At 34.8% G+C, this 22,470-nt stretch overlaps 2 protein-coding genes across 3 annotated transcripts; one reads left to right on the top strand and one right to left on the bottom strand.

Annotated features, from left to right (window-relative positions):
* The first annotated feature begins 1,211 nt into the window (after positions 1-1,211).
* Positions 1,212-6,428, top strand: LOC107948690 (probable protein phosphatase 2C 59). 2 transcript variants are annotated; one of them, XM_016883319.2, is made up of 10 exons: positions 1,212-1,700; positions 1,957-1,962; positions 2,101-2,218; positions 3,983-4,110; positions 4,722-4,820; positions 4,920-5,078; positions 5,293-5,379; positions 5,475-5,566; positions 5,786-5,860; positions 5,968-6,428. In XM_016883319.2, the coding sequence occupies exons 3-10, from the start codon at positions 2,139-2,141 to the stop codon at positions 6,124-6,126; spliced, it is 879 nt and encodes a 292-aa protein (XP_016738808.1). In that variant the 5' UTR covers positions 1,212-1,700; positions 1,957-1,962; positions 2,101-2,138; the 3' UTR covers positions 6,127-6,428. The 2 variants fall into 2 exon arrangements, with proteins under 2 accessions (XP_016738808.1, XP_040931322.1); XM_041075388.1 differs by lacking the exon at positions 1,957-1,962.
* A 5,929-nt stretch (positions 6,429-12,357) lies between these two features.
* LOC107948687 (DDB1- and CUL4-associated factor homolog 1) lies at positions 12,358-22,143 on the bottom strand. Its single transcript, XM_016883312.2, has 14 exons — positions 21,550-22,143; positions 20,549-20,633; positions 20,230-20,346; positions 19,963-20,141; positions 18,969-19,839; positions 18,762-18,859; positions 18,227-18,650; positions 17,513-18,115; positions 17,230-17,412; positions 16,464-17,018; positions 16,150-16,260; positions 15,373-15,491; positions 13,636-15,235; positions 12,358-13,230 (listed from the first exon to the last, which is right to left on the bottom strand). The coding sequence occupies exons 1-14, from the start codon at positions 21,870-21,872 to the stop codon at positions 12,529-12,531; spliced, it is 5,970 nt and encodes a 1,989-aa protein (XP_016738801.1). The 5' UTR covers positions 21,873-22,143; the 3' UTR covers positions 12,358-12,528.
* Positions 22,144-22,470: the final 327 nt, after the last annotated feature.

A 22,470-nucleotide genomic window follows, 5' to 3' on the forward strand; every position in this document is an offset into this window, starting at 1 on the left:
TAGTGGCTAATTCATGGCCTACCACCATAACTAACGGACCCATGTACCAGTGCAACTTTTGCTAACCCTGTTATTTCAGTTCTGTGTTGGGAAAGATTTTAACTTCATAGCAAGAAGCACTAATTTACCAGCTTATTCTTATCATACTCGTATTATTATTATTTTTTTAAATATCACTTATTTTATTTTACTTTTATAATTCTTTGTCTTGTTTCTTTCAGATGACACCAATGATTAATTTGTGGTTTGCAGGGTGGTGGTTTAAGGTGGTTCACACTGTGAGGATGATAAAAGCTTTGGATGAAATTGCATTTGGAGAGAAAGAAAAGTGATAGTAGAGATTTGCGGTATTCGTCCTCCCATAAGACAAAGATTCCCTTTCATAGGCGAAGAGGAGCCTAGAGATCCAGTACACATGTTTTATTGTACTATACCCCTACTTTGTAGGTTGTCAAATAGAGTTATAGTAGACTTGATCGGATAGTATAGTATAGACAGAGGTAGTTGATGGTAGATAGTGAGAAAATTTTGGATGGGATTTGAAGATGTTTTGACGAAATACAAAGGTTTTCCTAAGTAGACGGAAGCTTGTACTAGTAAGCCTTTGAATGGATGGGTTGGTTGGAGCGGCTTTGGCGAACTTAAGGATGAATTTTGTATCATATAACCGAATTAGAAAGTTAAAAAGTATACAAAACAATCTAAAGTTTGCGAACATGAATATGATATATGATTTTTATCTTAAGCTTAAGCTTAACAAACAGATATTTGCCCTGATTGTATTTATGTTTGTCATCTGTAGATTGATTATATTAAGTAATTATATCCCTCCATGGTCCATTTCAATTCCATTTTGCAACTGAGAAGCAATGTTTCCTATCTTGGGCTGTGTTCTGTTTCTACCTTTCCCATGTAATTAATCTTGATTACAGACACGTATAATTTATTTGATAAGAATGATAGATTAATAACTGTTAACTAGTTTGTGTCTCCCATCTCATCTAATTTCAAATCATTTATAGGCCCGGGACACAACAACAACAACTCAATCAATCATAAAACCACATAATATACGTCTTTTGTTTTGTTTTTCATTTTCGTGATGTAAATTAAGTTGACATTTTTCTGGAAATGGAAAAACGACACCTTGTTTTGCATGTGTTCCACGTGTATGGTTCAAATACCTAATAATATTTGACTTAGTCCGTTTTGTAATTTGCTTGCCTCTCGGCTCCCTCTCCGGCGGCTACGCCTGTGAACCAAACACCTCCATCCACCCACCTTTTCAAAATATCAGTTTGTTTCTTTGATTCCACTCCCTTGTATTAACCATTTTGTTTGAATTTTACTAAAATTGTTTTTTTGAAATTAATTAATAATATTTTTATTTAAATATATACTAGCTCTTAAAAACAGTGGATAAGATACGAAAGTCTAATTTTGTTTTGTTTGTTTTTAAATTTGAGGTGGTTTTCTTTCAGTTACTAAACCCTGAGCCGAACCGAACATGAAACAGAAAGAATCAGCAGCAGCCTCTGGTTTTAGTTTTATCATACTTATATCTCTCTCTAAAACAGTCTCTTCTCTTCGTCTTTTTCTCCCCTCTTAAAGGGCCTTTTATGCGCTGTGCTTTGCTTTTTCTCATTCAATCTTCCGCACTCTTATTCTGCCTTTCCCTTTCCTCTTCTTCATTGATTGAGGTAACCATTTTCTCCCCCTCATCCACCATCTTCATCTATGTTATTTATTCTTCACAATCATCTCACTTTGACAAACTAGTAAAATAATTTTATTGCATGTGCTATGTTCGCTTTCAAAACTATTTCTTTTATTATTATTATTATTCATTATCTAATCATGTCTATTCAGGCTTTACTTAACATGATATGCATGATGTTGAGATCTTTAAGATCTTTGTGTTTTTAATTGGATCTGGAAATTTTGTTTTCTTTGCAGGTTAAGGTTGATCATTCCCTGAATTTTGAGATTGTTGGTTTCATCAGCGCGCAAAATTACCGCTTTTCTTGTTTTCCGACTATCATCAGCTGAAATTTCATTTTTCAAATACGGTTGTTTTTGTTGTTTCTATATTGACACTAGGGATAAGAGGTGGCCAATTTGAAAGCTCTAGCAATAATATGGGCTATCTGAATTCTGTTTTGCAATCTTCAAGTCAGGTTCATGCTGAAGATGGACCAGTTTGTGGGGGAGGCCTTAGGTTATTTCCTTTTTTCTCTTTTTATCCTTCTTTGCTTAGATCTAGAATGTCTTTTCAATTCGAACTTTCCTTTTTGCTTGCAAGTTACTATATATTCATATTTCCATATGGTCCAACATCATGTGTTTTGGTTTGCATGTCTTGCCTAACTTTTATGCATTTATTCTGAATTTTCTGTTAGTTATTTTGCATGAATTTGAAAATTTTGGTAATTAACTAGCTTCCCAATGAAAATTGAAACTTCTCCGTTAAGTTCTGCAATTGATGACATATATGTTTAATTCCCTTTTAGACAAAGATCTCTGCTTACTAGGGTAGTATATCTCAATTAGATAGGGCGTATGACTGGGGTTATTATAACCAAGCAAAAGTAAACAAAAGCAAAATAGAGGAAATGTTGAAAAATGAATTGTGCAATTACTGCATGCTTAACCTCCATAAAATTGGGAAGATTAGGACTTAATATTCTTAAATTTGGAGCATCTTGATGTGTTAAATTGTCGTGGATCTTTATCTTCAAATTATTTGTCACTGCATAATGTGGGAGAAACCTGAGGTGTGATCTTTAAGTTGTCATTTTTTTATGCATGCGATGTGATGAGTCCTCAATTGCCATCACTAGGAATAAATCATTCTTTATGAGTAAGGAGTAATGGCATTTTCTCGTGTGTTAGGTATTACACTTCCTAGGGCATATAATTTTTTTTCTTTTCTGTTTTGCTTTGGATCTTAATTTCTTGGTACCGACAAGTCACTTATTCTGAATTTTTTTGTTACTTATTTTCTAACTTTGAAAATACTTATTTTGTATGAATTTTGAAAATATCAGTTAATAATATACTAGATCTCAGTGAAAATTGAACCCGTTAAGATTTGGACATCATGATATATCTATTTAATTGCCTTTTAGACAAAGATCCCTGCTTATTTGGATGGTTGCTTTAAGATAAACCTTGGAACACATCTCGATTAGATAGGGTGTGTGGCTAGTAAATCATTATTACCGAGCAGTAGTACACAAAAGGGGAATATAGGGAAGGTAGACAAATGAAATTTTCCATTAATACATGCTTGACCTCCAAAAATTTGGAAGACATAACTTCTTAAATTTGGAGCATCTTGATGTGTTAAATTCTTGTGGATCTATATCTTTAAATGATTTGTCACTGCATAATGTGGGAGAAACCTGGGACGTAATCTTTAATTTGTCGTTCTTGATGCATGTGATGTGGTGTGTTCTCAATTGTCATCGTTCTTGATGCATGTGATGTGGTGTGTTCTCAATCGTCACCATGGGGAATAAAGCATTCTTTATGTGTCAGGAGTAAAGGCATTTTAACCTGTTTCCAGTATTACACTTACTAGGACAACTGTTATTTTGTTTTCTGTTTTGTATAGGATCTTTCTTGATCCCAAGAAGGCAATTTTCGGACATTTCTGGCTTTGCACTAAACTAGTTGCATCTCATGATTGGAAGTTTACTGCTTGGTTTACCACTTGTTTTAAGTCATCGACTGATAGAGATAAGAAGTTTAGATTTTGTTAGATCTTCATTTGGAAATGAACAAAACTATAGAAATGCATGAAGGAATATGAAGTGATGGTCGCACTTGAACTATCAGCTTCAAAGTCACTTAAATTATGTTTCGCTTAAACTTAATGATAATGACGACTCTTTAGTTTTTTAGTTTACATTTTTTCTTAAATGATGGAATGATATGAAGGTTGTCTAATATACAAGTGCCTCATGTTCTCCTGCAACAGTCAGAATGGGAAGTTCAGCTATGGCTATGCAAGCTCTCCAGGGAAAAGGTCTTCAATGGAAGATTTTTATGAGACAAGGATTGATGGGGTTGATGGAGAGATAGTTGGTCTTTTTGGAGTCTTTGATGGTATGTTTCACACTTATTCTGTCTCTGACAAATGCATGAACATGAATGCGAACTTAGTAGCTAATGTATTATGTATACTTCAATAAACCGCATACAGTAAATAGTTTTTGTAACATCTATGTTGGTTATTATTTTGTGTTAAGGAGTGTATTATTAACCATGTTTCCATCTGCTGTAGCCTTTCTTGACTTCAAATCTGTTTTCTATTTAAAATTAAGCGTTTTGTTCCTTCATATAGCTCTAATCCCTCTGCTGAAGTAAATAAGTTTGCCAGACAAGTAAGAGTAGAATAAATACCTACTTATGATGATACACTGTAGTTTGAACTTAGAGAATGACTCTGAAACGATTTCATGTGGATTCTGGTATTTGTTATCTGTTCTACTATGCTAGCAGTATCCAAATCCATTTCTTAAGGCCTACTGTCTCAGGATTGGGTATTACTACGGTAAACCATAAGTTCTATGTTGCAGTTTATACCGATATATTTTGCTAGGAAGATTTTCTTTTACCATTAAAAACTCATTTCTTTTCGAGAAATGTAAAAACAATTCATTGCTGGCTAGTTATGCTTAGTTATAACCTGATCTTTACAAGCATTGTTTTTTTAGGTCATGGAGGTGCCCGGGCTGCTGAATATGTGAAGCAAAACCTTTTTAGTAATTTGATCAGGCATCCAAAGTTCATTTCTGACACCAAATCTGCAATAGGTTATTGGCATTATAACTGTATCATATAGCTGTCTTCTTTTCTAGCGAGTTGTTTATTCACCAGCCTAACATCAGTTTTAATTGTTTCATTCTACCCAGCTGATGCATATAGTCATACAGACTCTGAATTTTTAAAATCAGAAAATAACCAGAATAGGGATGCTGGATCAACTGCTTCTACGGCTATACTCGTTGGTGATCGATTGCTAGTTGCAAATGTTGGGGATTCCCGTGCTGTTATCTGCAGAGGAGGCAATGGTAAGATCCTATTTTTTGGGTTTCCATTCCTATAATTTCAAGTCATTCATGACAGCAAATATGAATTTGCCATTATGTGTTCTTATGTACCTGCTTCTTCACCCATCTTGCTGTAGGTGTGAATTTGTCAGTCCTTTTGAAAATCTTTTAAGTGAATATTTTATTACTAAAATGATAGTTGTAGATGACTTGTAGATGATATATCCTCTTACAGCTATTGCTGTGTCCCGCGATCATAAGCCAGATCAAACTGATGAGCGTCAACGGATTGAGGATGCAGGAGGATTTGTCATGTGGGCTGGTGCGAGTTTACATCTAAAAATATCTCCTTCCCCTCTTACCCTTCTATCCTCTTAAATTTCTTCCTTTTTATTATGTCTGAAATTGTCTTCTTAGGAACTTGGAGAGTAGGAGGCGTCCTTGCTGTTTCTCGTGCATTTGGTGACCGGCTTTTGAAGCAATATGTTGTTGCTGATCCAGAAATTCAGGTCTCTTTCTTGAAATATGCTGAGTTCCTAAGATGCCATTGCACAAATAGAACCCTATAATGCAGTAGCAGTGCTTGCTAGAGTTCTTCCTGATTTGTTTAAAACTCTATAGGATCGGTACTTTTGAAATGATTATATGAATATTACATTTTTATTGCTACTAGTATTTGTATTGATCTTTGAGCATCTTGTACTCTTATGTGTCTTTGGAGCTTGCAGGAGGAGAAGATTGACAGCTCTCTCGAGTTCCTTATTCTTGCAAGTGATGGACTGTGGGATGTTGTTTCAAATGAGGTATGAGACAAACAAATGTTTTCACGCAATCTTATTGGTATTGGGACAAATGAGCTTAGTTAGCAAGCAACCATCCTCATAACTTGTGGTTGCTTTACCTTCCTCAGGAGGCTGTTGCAATGATAAAACCAATACAGGATCCTGAGCAGGCAGCAAAGCGGCTGATGCAAGAGGCGTGCCAGAGGGGTAGTGCAGATAATATAACTTGTGTTGTCGTGCGATTCATGGCCCATCAAGGGGGTACCTCTCGTAGTGTATCTGCATAAGGAGCATCCTTTCCTTTCCAAGCATTGTTTTAGGTTTGGAAATGTGGGGGTGAAAGAAATAAAACTTAAATACTAATATAGCTAGTCATAAGGATATGGAAAAAAGGAAGAACTGTATGAGGGCAGGATGTAAATTAACCATCTTTTCTTCAGCCTCTGGATTGAAATTCAACGGTTGATGTGTAGATGTGAATTTGTAAAAGTGTTTCAAAGGCGCAAGTCCTTTTGTGTATGTTGTACATGTAGTAACAGGTGTAAAACTTCCTTCTCTTGATTATTGTATTCGGTTCACGTTCTTTCAAGGATTATGATTTAATGAAAATATTTGTTTCATGTAAAATATGTAAAATAGAATAGAATGGTCAACCTAAAAGGTTTTCAGTTTTTAGTAAATTACCTATTTATTCTTGTAAAATGTTTTATCAAATTTTTAAACATTTTTTAAATTGATAAAAATTTTTTCACTAGAACACTCATGATTTGAACAACAGGTCCAAGCACATTCTTTGTTATATTTTTCACTTATAAAATATTTATTATAAATTTTCGTAATTTTTTAGTTTAGTTTTTTTATCATAAAATTTAATATTTACTAATTAATCATATTAAATCATTTTTTTTACATTTTAATCACATCATTTATTCTTAATATCTTATTTCACATATCAATTTTCTATATATTTCATTTCTATTATTTTATTAACATATTTTTTTAAGTTTAACAATTTAGTTCTTGTCATTATAGAAATTTCATATTTTTCTATAATTTCATTTTTAAAATATTTTATGTATATTTCATCATCTCATAACACATTCATTAATTTTTTATCACAATTCTCTTATTAACATATTAAATTATTTCACCATATAATCTTTTTAATCAAATAATTCATTATAAAATCTTATTTCACATAACAAATTTTCATGCATATCACTTTTTTTGTTTCACTTATAAATTTCACTAAGTTTACAATTTAATCCTTAATATCATGAAAATTTATTATTTACTATAATTTCAACTTAACATCACTTTGTAATCAATTTACTACTTTATTTAAACTTTTTTGTCATAAATCTCAAATGTATGTTTGTTTTATTGAAAACAACGTTTATGAAATTTTTAGAAAATCTGTCAAATAACAGAAAATATCTTACTTAGATTTATCCAAAAAATTTCTATTAATTTTTCTAAAAAATAAATCATTTTCTAAAAATTATTTTCTAAAAGTTATTTTTAATTAAATAAACGAAACCTAAATCGTAAATTTTCTACAATACGGTTCTAATCTGAGCTTCCTCTTAGCTAACCTTTTGAACCAACCTTAATAACCGGCTAATCCGGTAAAAGGAAAATAAAATGGAATTTATTTTTATTTTTCTTCAATTTTTATGTTGGTACTGGAGTCTTTCTTCTCACCTAAATTAGGTTTTTTTAGATTCATTTTTGTAACATTTATTAAAATAGAATGATTGGTAACTAAATTTGGTTTTTGTCAAATTTAGGTTATTTTTGTAATATTATTGAAAGGTTGTCTCATATTTTTATATATTTACTTTTTAAAAATATTCTAGACACTTCTCAATGTATCAAATATTTCCTTTTATTAAATTAGTAGACTAATGCATTAAAATAGAATAATGTATTTATTAGACTAATTAAAATTGTTAATATATTTAAATTTTGATTTTTCAAAAAGTCATTTTAAAAAGATTTGGAAAAAGTATTTACAATTTTTGAAAGGTACTATACTTATTTAAAATTGAAAATTGAATCCTTGTAATGATTTAGAGTCATTGAATCATTCTATTTTTTTGTTCAAATTAATTTACAATATCACATGTGTTGCACATGAATTTGTGTTTATATTTTTATTTTTTAATAATGTTTTTTTATATAATTAATATAAGTAATCATTATTTAATATATTTAAAATATAAAATATTCAAAAATAAAAATATTTAAATCATAATTTAAGTAACCTAGCAATATTAAAAGGTATATTTGTATGATGTTTAAAAGATGGAGTACCCCAAACTTCTACTTTTTATTCTACAATCTTTATTTTTTATCTTTACAAACTTAATGTAAATAAATAAATTACATTATCAATTTATGATAATAATGTTATCCTTGTTTAAAAGATAGGTTTCGCACAGAATATTGGTGTATGTTCCGTCATGGAAGCGGAACTGTGGGGAGTTTATGACGGACTACAACAAGCTTGGCGACTGGGAGCAAGAAAGATGATTTTTGAAATTGACAGCTTGGAGGTCATCCGGCTAATACAAAAACCTATGTCTAATATCCCTTGGTTTGCAGTAGATTCATAAACAATGAAAAATTAAGGTTCAACACGTTAATGGGGAAACTAATAGAGTTGCAGATGCATTGGTTAAGCAAGTTCTTAGTTGGAAGATTGTAATAGTCAATTTTCAGTGGTGTCGGAATAGTGATTAGAGATCACTAAATCCGATAAATGAGTAGGAAATATTATTAATTTAGTGAGTATAAATTAAATGTGAAGTTAGGAAAATTTTTGAAATAGTTAATAGTGTACTAAAAATAAATATTAAAATAATTAGAATCGAAAACGAGGTATCGAGACCTCGATAATTTAAATCGAGCCATAAATATTTTTATAAATATTTATGGAGTGTTAATATGTTAGTATTAAAGTTTCGTCAAGAAATTTTAAAGTTCTGATAGTTAATTGAACAAAAAGAATTAAATTGTATCAAATGCAAAATTGTGGGAAATGATTAAATAGCTTAATTGATAAAAGAAAGAGGGTTTAAAAGGAAAATAGACCCAAAGTCTATTTGGGCTGGACGGCAAGGGCATGAAATCAGCAAGAAAATAAGGAGAATTAAGGGTAAAATTGGAAAATTGTAAAATTTACTTAATAAAGCTAGGACTAAAGTGGAATTATCTAGATTTCTCTTTATTTTTCTGCATTCTCATCAGAAAAACACCATGGAAGAGTTCTATTAAGCTGGTTTTTCATATTTTTACTTCAAGTAAGTTCAATTCTTGATTATTTCTTAAAATTTTTGTGTTTTTGTGACTTTTACAACTAGGTCCTATTGTTGAATTCATTAGTTTTTGATTCTATGAAAGAAATTGAAAGTTTCTGTACATATGTGCTGGAATTATATGATGATTTGGCATGGAATTAGAGCTTTAAATTGTTTATATGTTGATTTTATTGTAAGAATTGAATAGAAAGTGAATGTTTAGGACCTAATTGTAAAAGAGTTTGAAGTTAGAGTTTTATGTAGAAATTCTGAAATTCAATAGTTATGAAATAACTTATAATGTTTAGGAAAAGTATTAATTGAGAAAATTATCTTAATTGAGGGGTTAATTGAGCAAGGACTGAATTGTATGAAGTATGAAATTTGGGGCAAAATGGAAATCAACATTTTGCACTAAAACTGTTTTGGACAGCAGCAGTAGTCTAAGTTTGAAAAATCACCAAAAATTGTAGAAATGGAATTAGAGGATGAATAAAATATGAAATTAAAGATTATTAAGTCTAGTTTCTTATAGAAGAAATAATGTAAGCAATGAAATTGTAAATCATGAGATATGATAAATTTTGTGAGATAAGGTCAGAATAATTTCGGGTTCCCTGTTCTGACTTTGTAAAATCATCAAAAATTGGATAAAAATAATTAGGGGATTAAATTTAATATGTTTAGAATCCTGAATGAGTCTATTTTCAAGAGAAACAAACAGGAACATCATTCGAATCCTGTAAGAGGAGATAATTATTTTTTAGTGAAGAAGTGTCGGAACTGTCAGACAGCAGAACAGGGGAAGACTTCAATGAATAAACTGTATTAATTGGCCCAACCAAAAATTATAAAAATTTTATGGTAAGAAGATATGTGAATCTAGTTTCTGCGAAAAATTATGGATCTTAATTTGGAGTTCTTTAGCTTAAGATAAAAATAATTTAGTGACTATGACATAGATGGACAGCTTGAATATTCACATAAGTAGATAGTGAAAATTATAGATAATGTTACCTACAAGTGTGTTGTTTATACTAAGGATGTGGATGGAGTGGAGGTGGAAAATATACAAAAATATATGAATGACTCGTGTATAAATTGATCACATGCCCGATTATAATCGATAAGTGTTGAATTAAAAACGATATAATGTTTTATTTGGAATATTTATTATGAAATTATGATTATCGCTATAATACAAAAATCGAACTTGTGAGTTTATATAACTAAATTTAGTGACCATTTGTTAATATTATTAAATTTCAATATTATTTTATAAATGGTGATTAATATTTATGTATGTTAATTGTTGAAAATAAGTAAATTATGTTCAAAAGTTATGAAATTAAACTGAGAATTTCGGAGGAACAAAACGCAGGAAATGAGTACAATCTTTCAGTGAAAAAGATGGATTGACGGTAAATTATCCAAGTAAACCGAGATTCAGCATTTGTTGCGAATTCTCGTATTTGCTTTCCGTTTAGCTCTTACGAGCTTCCGTTAACTCATATGAGTTTCAGTTAACCCTTTTGGGGTTTCAGTTCAGCACTTATGTGCTTAAATTAGCCTTCGGGCTTTCGTTTAGCACTTATATGCTTCAGTTAGCCTCCGGGCTTCCGTTTAGCACTTATGTGCTTCAACTAGATTTCGGGCTTCAGATCACGATGTCCTCAAATCCGTAAGCTGTTCCTTGGATGGATAAGTTGGTAAGTCGTAAATGTAACATGTGGAAAAAGAAATGTAAGTAATGTTATCATTATTATTATTGAGCTCAATTATGTGATTTTATCATTCAGAGATTGTGTTTGACAGGATATGTTAGTAAATTATGAGTATGTGAATCAAAGAAATAGAATTTAAACACCTAATGAAGTTGAGCTGATTCACACGAATTTGTCATTTGAAATTGTGATTGACAGGAAGAAACAGTGAATTACATGCTTATCAATGGTTACACATAATTATCTGAAAAACAAGAAAAATGACGGTTATTGATATATGGAAATGTAAGACATTGTTATATGAATGTGGAATATGTTTGATAAATGTGTTCATTCTTAACTATGGAATTATGTACCTCATGTGTGCTATTTGCATAAAGATGATATTTCAAATACTTTGGTGAGTAAAGCTTAAATATAAAATAGTATGAAATCGAGACAAGTTGTTATGAAAATATATTTAAATTATCTGTAAGTGTTTTGTACTCCTCGATAATGCCTCGTACTCTATTCTGACAACGGATACGAGTAGGGAGTGTTACAAAGATAGTTTCCTGCAACCATTTAATCATGTCTTATCTCTTGTTCAAAAATATTTGTTCCATATTTTGGAGTATCTTATTGCCATTCATGACTTAGCCAAGGATGACGAGAGCCATATAGCTTTGTTGTAATGGATTGAATTGCTTTCTTTACCAAAAAAATAAAATATCTTTTTAGCCAGTAATGTTTATAGTTTTCGATAGTTTGATCCTTTATTTTTAAAAATACATAAAAGATTATTTTGTAATGGATTGAATTGCTTTCTTTACCAAAAAAATAAAATATCTTTTTAGCCAGTAATGTTTATAGTTTTCGATAGTTTGATCCTTTATTTTTAAAAATACATAAAAGATTATTTAAAAATAAAAATATTTTTATATTTTCAATAAAAATTCTAAAAAGTTAAAAATCATGTATTTTTTTTTAAAAATCACTTAAATTCAAAAATAAAATATAAAGTTCCATATGTAAAAAAAAAATGGTATTTACCTTTTGCATGAAAATAAGATACTTCGAACTTCAGCTACATGCTCAATTGGTATTAAATTGGATTTTAATACGATTTTGAATTAAATTAAAATATTTGTTCAAATGTGAATTTCACCATAAAACCACATCAACTTTTCGCAATTCTTCTAACGGGCAACTAAACAAAAAATAATAAAAATATTTAATTTTAAAAAATTAATTAAATCGAAAAAATCAATAGGTTAATGACCAAAATAAAAAGATAAAATTTACCCCAAGAAAAACACAAATAGATGGACACTATACGCTATCGAGCTAGCCGAATACAGCCAACAAAACCCAGAGTCTGAAGCCCAAAACAAGATTCTGCATAATGACTACAAACCATCGCCCACAATAGGCAAACGAACTGCACCTTCGTACCATGTTAAGCCCTACGGTGTATTCTATTCTCGTTCGCAACATCAAAAAACAAATACCGTAAACGAAATAAAGATCACATCACCTATTGTAACGGTAACCCAAAGTAACAAAATTGCCAGAAGAGAACAATAATAATAATAACCCTTGAGCAATAATAATTACAAACATTTTCGTTTTCCACTATCCCTAGAAAGCATTATGACCAAGATTTTAGCCTATCAGGTCAAAATTAGAAACCAAAACCATTCCCCACAAAATCCTCTTCTTCACCACTGCTAAAAGATTCAACCAACTGGCTGTCATCATCATCATCCTCACCCTCAGTCACAATCTCCAATATCCCACCTCCACCATCGAAGTCTGCATCATCTGTAATAAAATCCCCATCATCATCATCATCATCATCAAGACCACTCACACTATCATCCTCACTGCTCATTTCGTCTGCATCACTCTCACAATCACCATTGAGATCTTGCCCAAGTATTGGGTCTACATCAGCATCATCGTCATCATCATCCTCGTCCTCGTCACTTTCTGCATCATCAGGATCAGAATCATCATCAGTCGGCCTTCGGCGACCAATTTCATAAACCCTGGCTGATGAAAACATCTCTTCTTGGTCATCCATTGTAATCAACCCAACAAAGGAATCTGTTGGTTCAGTTGCAAAGTCAAGAACACATCGATCCACTGGAATAGTTGCAATATCAGAGTAGTTAATGGCATCTAATGTGCGGAAAGCAGCAAATAAAGGATGTTTCACGCGACGGGTATTAACTGCTGACATCACATCTTCAAGATTTCTCCTCAGGATAGCATAAATTACATCCCCACGTGCATTGAAGGTTATTGCTGTTTGATCTAAAGAAGGTACACTTCGTAGTAGTCTGAACTTCCGCAAATCCCAAACCTCAGAATTTATGATAACCTGTTTAAAGGTTAATTATTAACCAAAGATTAAAAGCCAGTATCTTTAAGACGTCTTCAATTAAACAGGCCATGCACACTAAACTAGAATGACATTTTGTATTGCAAAACAATGGCTTTGAGTCCACTAAAGAAAGCCTACAATAATGAGAAAGGATTAGAACTACCCAAACCAACTTGTGAAGTTTCAGTGCACAAGTTTCCATTTGCGCTGTCCTCATTCAAAAAGACCACCCTAGGGAACCATCTAGATTAAAGACTTAAGACACCAGCTACAAAGAATTTGAATGATGTCTGATGAAAATGCTTTATATAATAAAGTGTATAAAGAGATGGCACCTGATAATACACACCACGTATAAAATACAAAAAGAAATAAACATGTGGTAGGATCAGCGTTCTTTACCTCATTCCCAGCAGGATGGAAACCACCACCACCATAATCTGTAAACTGATCAAAGCGATGAACCGGACCTGGAACCCGCCGATCCCATAAAACACCATTCCAAAGCAGCATAGTGTCAGATGGGCTAAAATGTATAAGAGAATATACATGACCTCGACCCGTAGAATTAGCTGATGCATCAGAAAGCTTCAATTCCAACTGATAGGTCTGGATATCATAAAGGAGAATCTCTCGCAGGGTAGAATCAGCAGATAGGGCAGCAAAAATGCTCCCAGAATTGCTGAACCTAGCAGCCTTGCAGCCTTCAAATGAATGCATAGCCCCACCTGAGAAAGAAGAGGCATCCCACAACCGCACATCCTGAGAGCTTGATGATAGAACCATTTGGGTCTCACCAGAAAAATATGACTGAACAAGAGTCACAGGAAGCTGGTGGCCTGTGCAGCTGTCCAGTACATTATTGCTGTTAGAATCAAAAATTTTTAGCTCCCCAGCATGGCTGCCAACTGCAATATGGGAGGAGTCCCCCAGAAAACAGACACATGTCAACAAACTGCCAGCATCATCCCTGCAAGTTCTCCATGGCTTGAATCTACTGTAAACAAACTGACGATCTCTCCGATTTCCATGGACTCCGCCATAAACACTCCTGAACTCACGAGTACCAAGTCGGGAAGTGATGTTTGATGGTGCATCAAGGCTTCTCTTTGGCATAGGACAAACATGTGGATGCAAAAGAGAAAGTGGTGGAAGGGTTGTTATAGGAGCAGGGCACTGACGATGCTGGTGCTTTAGATACTGAACAACTATAGTGTCTAGACTTAAACGTTCTGAGTTGCTGGGTTGGGGATCATTTAGAAGTCCAACTTGGGAAGGCGTCATCTGTCCCACATTAGAACTACCACATAGGTTGTCCTCTGACAAATCAATTAAGCTGCTTGGTGTTGCTCGAACATGCTGATCCCTTAAAATAGAAGTTGGCGTCAATGCAGCAGCATCAGCAAGCAGACAGTTTCTTCGAGTAGAATTGGGTGTCAGACAAACCGGAGACCTCGGTCCATGATCACCAGTGTTGAACCGCTTCCCTGATAATGTCGAACCAGTATCCTTTAACTCAGATAACTTTCTTTTCATAGGCAACACAAGAGGAGTCTTACAGTGCAATTCTGAATCAAGGTTACTTTTCATCATAGATTCAGTCTGAGTATCAGAAACACTTGATTTTGAACTGGTGAGTGTTTTCCTGACAGATGGAGGTTGGGAATCTTGAGAATAGAAGTGATTTTTTGGTTGTAATCCAAAAGTGGGAGAGAAAACAAGTGATTTCTTCTTTAAAGATGAAGTTGAATCACACTTCATATTAATATCCTCATCTCGTACAGCAATCTTGGATCTGCTGGAGAGAAATCCACCAGAGGTACGACCTGAGGGCCACTGGAGTTGTGTTGAAGGTGTATCTTGCACAGAGGCTTGGTGGGCAAGAGATGAAGGGGCAGCCAAGGATGGCAAAGGTGTCAATTGAGCTTCTTTCAGAAGTGAAGCAGCAGTTTCAGCAAGACCAGATGCCTGAAGATGTTCATGTATGAGAAGCAAAAGCTCCCTGCAGTTTGATGACCATAAGCATACAGCAGAATAATCAAACAGCATTTATAAGGATCAAAACAAATAAAGTAATGGAATGGCAAGACCGAAAGAGTAAACTACATGATCATCCATTAATATCACAGCAACAAATACCTGGAATGGTAAGTAATAGGAGTCGCAGCAGCAATAGCAGCTCTCTCTATGCGTCTCAATGTAGGTGTAGCAGCATCTGTAGCAGCCAATGTACTAGCACGCCCAGAATTTGTAACAATCTAACACATCATATACAAATGCTGAGAATTAGTCTCCTATAATTTTAAAGCAAAATCTATTCACCAAAAATTGTTTTAATAATTGAGACTCTAGGCTTGAAGTTATGCATGTATGTCAGAGAGAATAAAAAATACATAATATAACCTTTTCAGTTCAGTGAAACTAATATCAAATTTAAAAAAAAAAAAAAAACACATATATGCACACCAAGTAACAAAGAATCAGAAGATCCTACGACAGAAGGAAAGTTAATCTGAAAGAAATTCTAATAGGTAGAATACAATGTTAAATTCTGCCACTTGTGGCTCAACATTTTTGTCCCTAAGCCATATGATGATTGCCAGTTCTATGCAAATTACTTTTTCATTGGATATTTGAGGAGTCATCACAAGATGAATAATGATACTTCAAAGACTAATGAATCAATAAGTCAATGATAAAGAAGTTTTAATCTCCTATTGAAGTAAACCAGGTTGTAAACCAGCAACTCTGTAACACTACTGTTTACAGAAATCAGGGCAGAAGATGATAAGAACAGCCTTTAAAATATGCTATTCTAATCATCTAGGCAACGGGCATGACATTGCAGTAGAAGAAAATACCCTTTAACAAATTGCAAAATGCAACAAGTCTTAAGTAGCAGGTGAGGATACTTACAGCAATTAGCTCAATTGCCACCTGAGCAAGTTCAGATTGCCACCTGCCTTGTTCAGTTCCAGGTGTCAGGCCACCTGAATCTCGAATCAGTTCTGATAGCTTCTTGCCAACCTAGAACAATGATGAGTTGAAACCAGTAGCATTAACCAGTGTATCACCATACCAAATAGATCATAACATCTTTTTTCAAGGTAAGCAACTGGAAGGTAGTGAAGCAATGAACTTTTGAATGCAGAGAAATACAGGAAAAGATAAAAAAAGTATAAGTAAAACTGAAGCTAAATCAAATAAAATGTGGTAACAATCGTCTTTACCTGAAGCTTGGTCAATATATGTGCAATTGTCTCATCTCTAGCTAAACCAAGCAAGACTCGGCATGCAAGGGCCCGAAGACAATCCAAAGCAGCAGGAGGTGAATATATACGGGGTTGGAGGAGATGCAGTAGAACCTTTATGCCATTATTGGCACGGACAACCTCTCTTGCTTGACGATATCCTTGTTCTAATTGTGCAGCAAGGCCAGCACAACCTGCTCCAGCACCTAAAGATATTCTCCGATCTCCAACCAAACCAGATGCAGCAGCAGAAACAGATGTTTGAGCAATACTGCTGGTGGATTGGGTGCCTGCTGCAGTGCCTCTATCTACCAAATTCAACTCTCCACTTCGTTCCCTCATCTCACTCTGATTAGGCAGGAAAACAGCTCGATCCAAAATATTACGTTCTGCATTTCTAGTTTCCACAGCAGGAGCATTTGTGGTTTGACCAGAAGCAAACTGCTGACCTTGAGCTAGTAATGATGGTTTATTGCTGATTGAAGGTGGAGGACAAACTAGGTTAATTAACACATTAAGAGCTGGCTGTATAATCTGCAAGTACACAATAAAATGGAGGTGAATGTTAGTAATTAAACCAGTAAAACTACAAATCAATATCTGCTTTCAGCGTCTGAAAATAGCAACTATACTTCCAAAGCCATAACACAATATCACATAAAGGGCTTCAAGTAAACACTAGCATTATTTGCTAGAACAAGAATAACAATAAGAACAACATTACAATATCACAGCATATGCGCACCTCAGGGTCCACGAGACTACTAGCACTATTTGCTGCATCCAAAATAACCGCTATACCAGCACGATTATTGCTCAAAGTGGCATTTACAATCATCTTGCGGCTTATAGGCACCAAAGTAACAATGTGCAGAACACCTAATGCATACTGTAACAAGTCATGTAGGTAACGCTCAACAGGTGGAGCCTACAAAGATGACAAGAGGAATAAATAACCAATAGATGAGGCAGAAAATGACAACCAAAGGGCAAGAAGGGGCAGGCTGAGGTAGAAGCAGACAGGATACCTGACACAATTCCAACATGGTAATATGTCCATTACAGCCTAAGAACTTCTCAACAGCAGGCCACCGGGTCCTCACAAAAGCAGGACCCAGCTTCCGGTCCTTCTGCAACTGCAGAAACACAGCATCCATAGCCTCATTACTAATATCAAGTGGCTTGTATGCTGCTCTGGTGCTTGGAATACTCCGCACCCCACTCCGGTTACTTTTATTAGGGCGTATGGAATCCACAAGCAGCAGAAGATGAGCTCTGAAGTATTGCCGCAAAGCAACACATGCATGATAAGCTATCTGCTTTTCTGAGGATGTCAGTACCTCTGACGGTGATCTCTCATTTCGAAATGATGTTGTTCCAGACAAGCCTAATGAGCCAGAATTTGCCCCAGATCTTACCGAGGCAGCATCATTTAAAAGGCCCAATAATTTCTGCAAGCCATCCTGAGCATCAAAAGCATCAAGCACCGCTCTGAAGACAAATGCAGCAGCAAAAAATAGTGCTGCATTTTTCCTAACTTGATCCTGCGGACATTCAAGAAGTTGGATAGCTAGCTCAACCACTTGGTGAACAACATCAGAAGGAAGTGCACAGACACGTTCCATTATTCCCTAGAGGAACATTAAGAAAATATGTTAGTGGTCCCTTACATTGTAATGTATACTCAACTGATATCTAAATAAGATGTCATAAATTGCAAAATTCAAGTTTACATGTACTACCTGTAGGGAACCTATGGTAAATAAGCAAGAAGAAAGACCAAAACAATTTTGAGCCACTCTTGGAACAGCGAGCAGTTTTTGCATGCCACCCCGATCAACAAACAATGCAGCAAACTTCCGATGGGCTGCTAAAGCGCAAATCAGCTTCATCACATCAGGTAAGAGAGAAGTAGCCTTTGATGCTTCTTCAATCTTGGAACTTCGTTGCAACAGGGCTAGACAGACATCTACGCCCTTTTCGTGCAGTACAGGCCCGAGGACTTCAACATATTCACCTAAAGTCTCAAGGCACTGAATACAGTATCTTTCTTTCAACTGTGCAAGTACCTCAACATTGGGAATAAAATACTCCTCAACATCCTCGTTTCCTTCTGTTTCTGCAGCACTTTTATTTATTGGATCAGAACCTGTGCTAGTGGAGTCCCTATGAACAAATGAGGAGCATTACCAATTGAACTAAACAATGAAAACCAAAATATAGCAACCAAATTGCAAGTATTATTATCTGTGAAGTCTGTCCATGAGAAACACCCACCTTGAGACTTCAATGGCATTAGCAGCATCAACAACTGTAGCTGCTGCTTTGGATGCAGCCAACAATGCAGCTTCTTCATTGTTAGTAGTTTTGAACTCCTGAGGATAAAAAGTAATTGATGATAAATCTCTAAAGCAAAAGCCAAAGAATTGTTTTGAGGGCGGAAGGGAAAAATAAAAAGAGCAGAACCATGAGATCAGCTCGTACCTCTAAAGCAGCACACTTGACAACTTCAGCTGCAGCTTCACCAGCTGCTTTGATGGCTTCAACAGGTGCATTAGCTGCCATTGCTTCAGCTTCAGCAGCTCTAACAGCTTTTTTAACCAGATCAGAGAAATCTTTACTTCCAACTTTGCATCCTTGAAAGCATTCATCATTGTCCTCTCTTTCCACTACCAGATTATCAGCATTAGTCTTTCCCACAAACTTCTTTGCCTCCAGCACCTTTCTGGCATCTAAATGCTTAGACAAATTTCTGTCTCTCATGCTCTGTTGCAGTCCAGAACGACTTCCAGAGCCTGGTGAGGTTAGTGATTGTTCATTCTCCATGACCCCTTCGGAAGTCCTTCCCTTACCCTTTGACCTTGCAGAACCACGGTTTATCCTGCGCCTGGAGGATTCATCTCTCCCATTTTCATCAATTTCACCATATCTCAATTTTCCATCACGAATATCTCGAATATGCCATCTTTCCTCACTATCAGCATCCACATCATGCATGTAAACCCCCCCTCCCACCCCATCAGATAGTTGTCTGTCACCAACCCAACACTCATCTCCACATGATTGCCGACTAGTGCTTCGTTCTTGATCCCGTTCAGGACAATGGTCATCTAAAGGTTTCTCATCTATTAGTCTGGGATCATCCATATGAGTTGTCTCTAGAACCTGCCGCACCCTACCTCGACCTTCATCTCTGCTTCTGAAAGAAGCAGCACCAGATAGACTCTTGCTTTCAGATAAATGGAAGGCATCATTTTGACAAGCAGTAATCTCCCCAAGGACTCGTACACGAAGATAGCGCATAAGCTTAGCAGACAATCCAGAAGTCAAGACATCTTCCACCACTTGACCACCACTGCAACATTCAATAAAGCCAAGAATGACCCAAAGGAGAAAACAAGAATAATAGATGAATTACAACATCAGCCACATAAGAACAGGAAAAACGAGAAACAGAAACATCAAGATAGGAGCAGACCCTGCCAAACACACAGCAAGAAGTCCAGTGGAATAGGTTTTCAAAATTTCAGCATCCGAGGCTTCATTTCTTGGCAAGTCATGCTTGCAGTTGTGATCTTCAATAGAAAATCTAGGAGTCTCATCCATTACCCAAGCTTTGATGTTCTCCAAAACTGGTTCTTCAAAAACATGAGGATACTGTGACCCATTTACAGATTCATCAAGTCAGAAAATATCCTATAAATTGAGACAAGCGAAGTCAAATACATATGAAAAAAAATCTCACAATCCAAGTGACAGAACAACTTAGAAGAAGTCTAGCAGCTGCTGCCTGGACAGAGGTTGAATATCTACTCTCAGAAAGAAACTTCGATGATATCAAATCAAAAAATTCATCATTTTCCTGAGAGCAAAGGGAAATGCTCGAAGTAAGAACTTTTCTCAAAAGCACAATAAGGTTCTAGAAAATCAAACCATATCTAGTCTAAATAACATAAAATGAAATAAGATAAAAAAAATAGAAAGCTGAATGAAATGACAAAAATAGAATTACTGTAATCCTATGTAGCAGTGTAAACAAAAGGAAATGAAGACGAGTTCATTACCCTGACTAAGTTCCCCAGTTGTCCAACATTATGAGAGGCACGACCATTGCTGGAAGAAGGACCGTTCTCTTCAAGGCATCTAAAACTAAATACAAAGAGAATTCAAAACATTTGTACACTATGCAGGAATCAAGATGAATACCCAAATGAAAATAAATAATTACTAGAACTAGATAGTTTAAAAATAAAAGCAATAGATCATCCTTCATACCGGTTTAACCTAAAAGGGTACTTTGGATTAGCTCAGCAATAACATGAAACATTAAAAACATTGAAATAACAAGGAATTAAACATGAAACCTGAAATGCATGAAAATACAAAACAACATAAAACTAATCAAATTACCTATGGCCGCGTGCAATAAAATGGTAAAATGAGTATAGTATAAATCTCTTCAGAGGAGTTACCAATAGGACATTACTGATCATCCATGCATTTACATGTCAACCTCCCCAGCTTTTCTTTTTGAAAGTACAAAAGTTCCAATACAATCAATGTATTACAAGAACAGAACTAAATAACTAATTCAACAACTATAACTAACAAACTAACCAGAGTAAAAGAACCCATACATGTATATAAGGTGGGACTCGAACATGGAACCTCAAAGTTCCAAGGACCTTCCTCAATTTGAGCCAAGGCCTCATTGTATGCAGTTTGTTATGGCTCATTTTTGGACCACAATAAAATCTTCAGACTTGTTTAGTTTCTAAGGAACGGTATTGGAATTTTTCAGGTTTTCGAACTCTAAACTATACTTTCAATAAGTCTTAGTAAGTAATTGTTATCATAACCAAGCATTGGACGTAATGATAGCGGTACGAACCATCAAGTATGGGGATTACGTACAAATAGAAGTATACTAGTATTAAATTTTTCATCGAAAAGAAGAGTACTAAATTAGCATTTACTTATCATGGCTGTTTAGTAGAAATAAACTGATAAGAAGAAAACCGTTTAGTCAAGAAAAATACAGACTAAAGAGAGAGAGGGCGCGTACAGAGACTCCTGAGTTTCGAGAAGGGAGGCGAGAGCATGGAGCACGGTAGGATTAGGGTTATCAGGAGAAGAAGTGATCTTTTCCATGAGAGCCTGCGCTTTTGCCATCAATTCCTCGTCTTCCTTCCTACCTTCTTCTTCTTCCTCCTCCTCCTCCTCTTCGTCGTCCTCCTCTTCTTCTGCTTCTTCTTCGTCGTGATGTTGCTGCTCTATTTCTGCAGGTTGCTGCTCTTCCGTTTGATTCTGATCATCATTTTGATTGGGATTGGGATGAGAATTAGGATTGCGATTGGGCGTTTGCCCTTGGTTCGACATATTATCCATGTCTGAGCAGCAAGAAAAGAAACAGTATATGCTACGCTACTAATGAAATACTATGATGAAAATCAAAGGTCAAAGCAAAGCAAAAATACTAAAGGTGATGATAGGTCCGACGGTGTACGGAGTAAAGAGAAGGGTTGTTTCCCTCGCACGAGTCGCAAACGGAATCTGGAAAAACTCGACTCTCTCTATTTTCCGCTTTTATAAGCAGCAAAGGAGGGAGATAGGGAAAAGGGCAAAGGGATCCGAAGCTTCCTGATTATACCCGACCCCCAACCCACTTCTGTTCTGGCCTGGATCCGGTTCTTTTTAGCATAACTTTTTTATTTTCAATATATTATTAAAAGGATTAATGTAATATTTGTGACATGAACTTGATATCTTTTTAATTTGAAAACTAATTTATTTTCATTTTAGTACTTAAACTTGACACTTTTTTTTGCTAATTTATATCTAAGTTTTGTATCTAATTTGGTACATGTACTTGACATTTTTTGTAACACTCTTCAGTGTTGGTTAGTACAAATGAGAGATAATATATGTAAGTCAAAATTCTTAAAATCGTTAAAGAGCTATAATTTAAAAATATATTTTTTGTAAA

This window comes from Gossypium hirsutum, chromosome A08, assembly GCF_007990345.1.
Source record: "Gossypium hirsutum isolate 1008001.06 chromosome A08, Gossypium_hirsutum_v2.1, whole genome shotgun sequence".
NCBI lineage: Eukaryota > Viridiplantae > Streptophyta > Magnoliopsida > Malvales > Malvaceae > Gossypium > Gossypium hirsutum.

Excerpts from the sequence above, each read along its gene's own strand:
- LOC107948687 (XM_016883312.2), bottom strand. The coding sequence starts at position 21,872 with ATGGATAATATGTCGAACCAAGGGCAAACGCCCAATCGCAATCCTAAT. Across the intron at positions 18,116-18,226 it reads TTACCATAGGTTCCCTACAG|GGAATAATGGAACGTGTCTG; the intron begins GTAGTACATGTA and ends ATGTTCCTCTAG. Across the intron at positions 15,236-15,372 it reads CCTATTACTTACCATTCCAG|GGAGCTTTTGCTTCTCATAC; the intron begins GTATTTGTTGCT and ends ATCAAACTGCAG.
- LOC107948690 (XM_016883319.2), top strand. The coding sequence starts at position 2,139 with ATGGGCTATCTGAATTCTGTTTTGCAATCTTCAAGTCAGGTTCATGCT. Across the intron at positions 4,821-4,919 it reads TGACACCAAATCTGCAATAG|CTGATGCATATAGTCATACA; the intron begins GTTATTGGCATT and ends CATTCTACCCAG. Across the intron at positions 5,380-5,474 it reads AGGATTTGTCATGTGGGCTG|GAACTTGGAGAGTAGGAGGC; the intron begins GTGCGAGTTTAC and ends TTGTCTTCTTAG.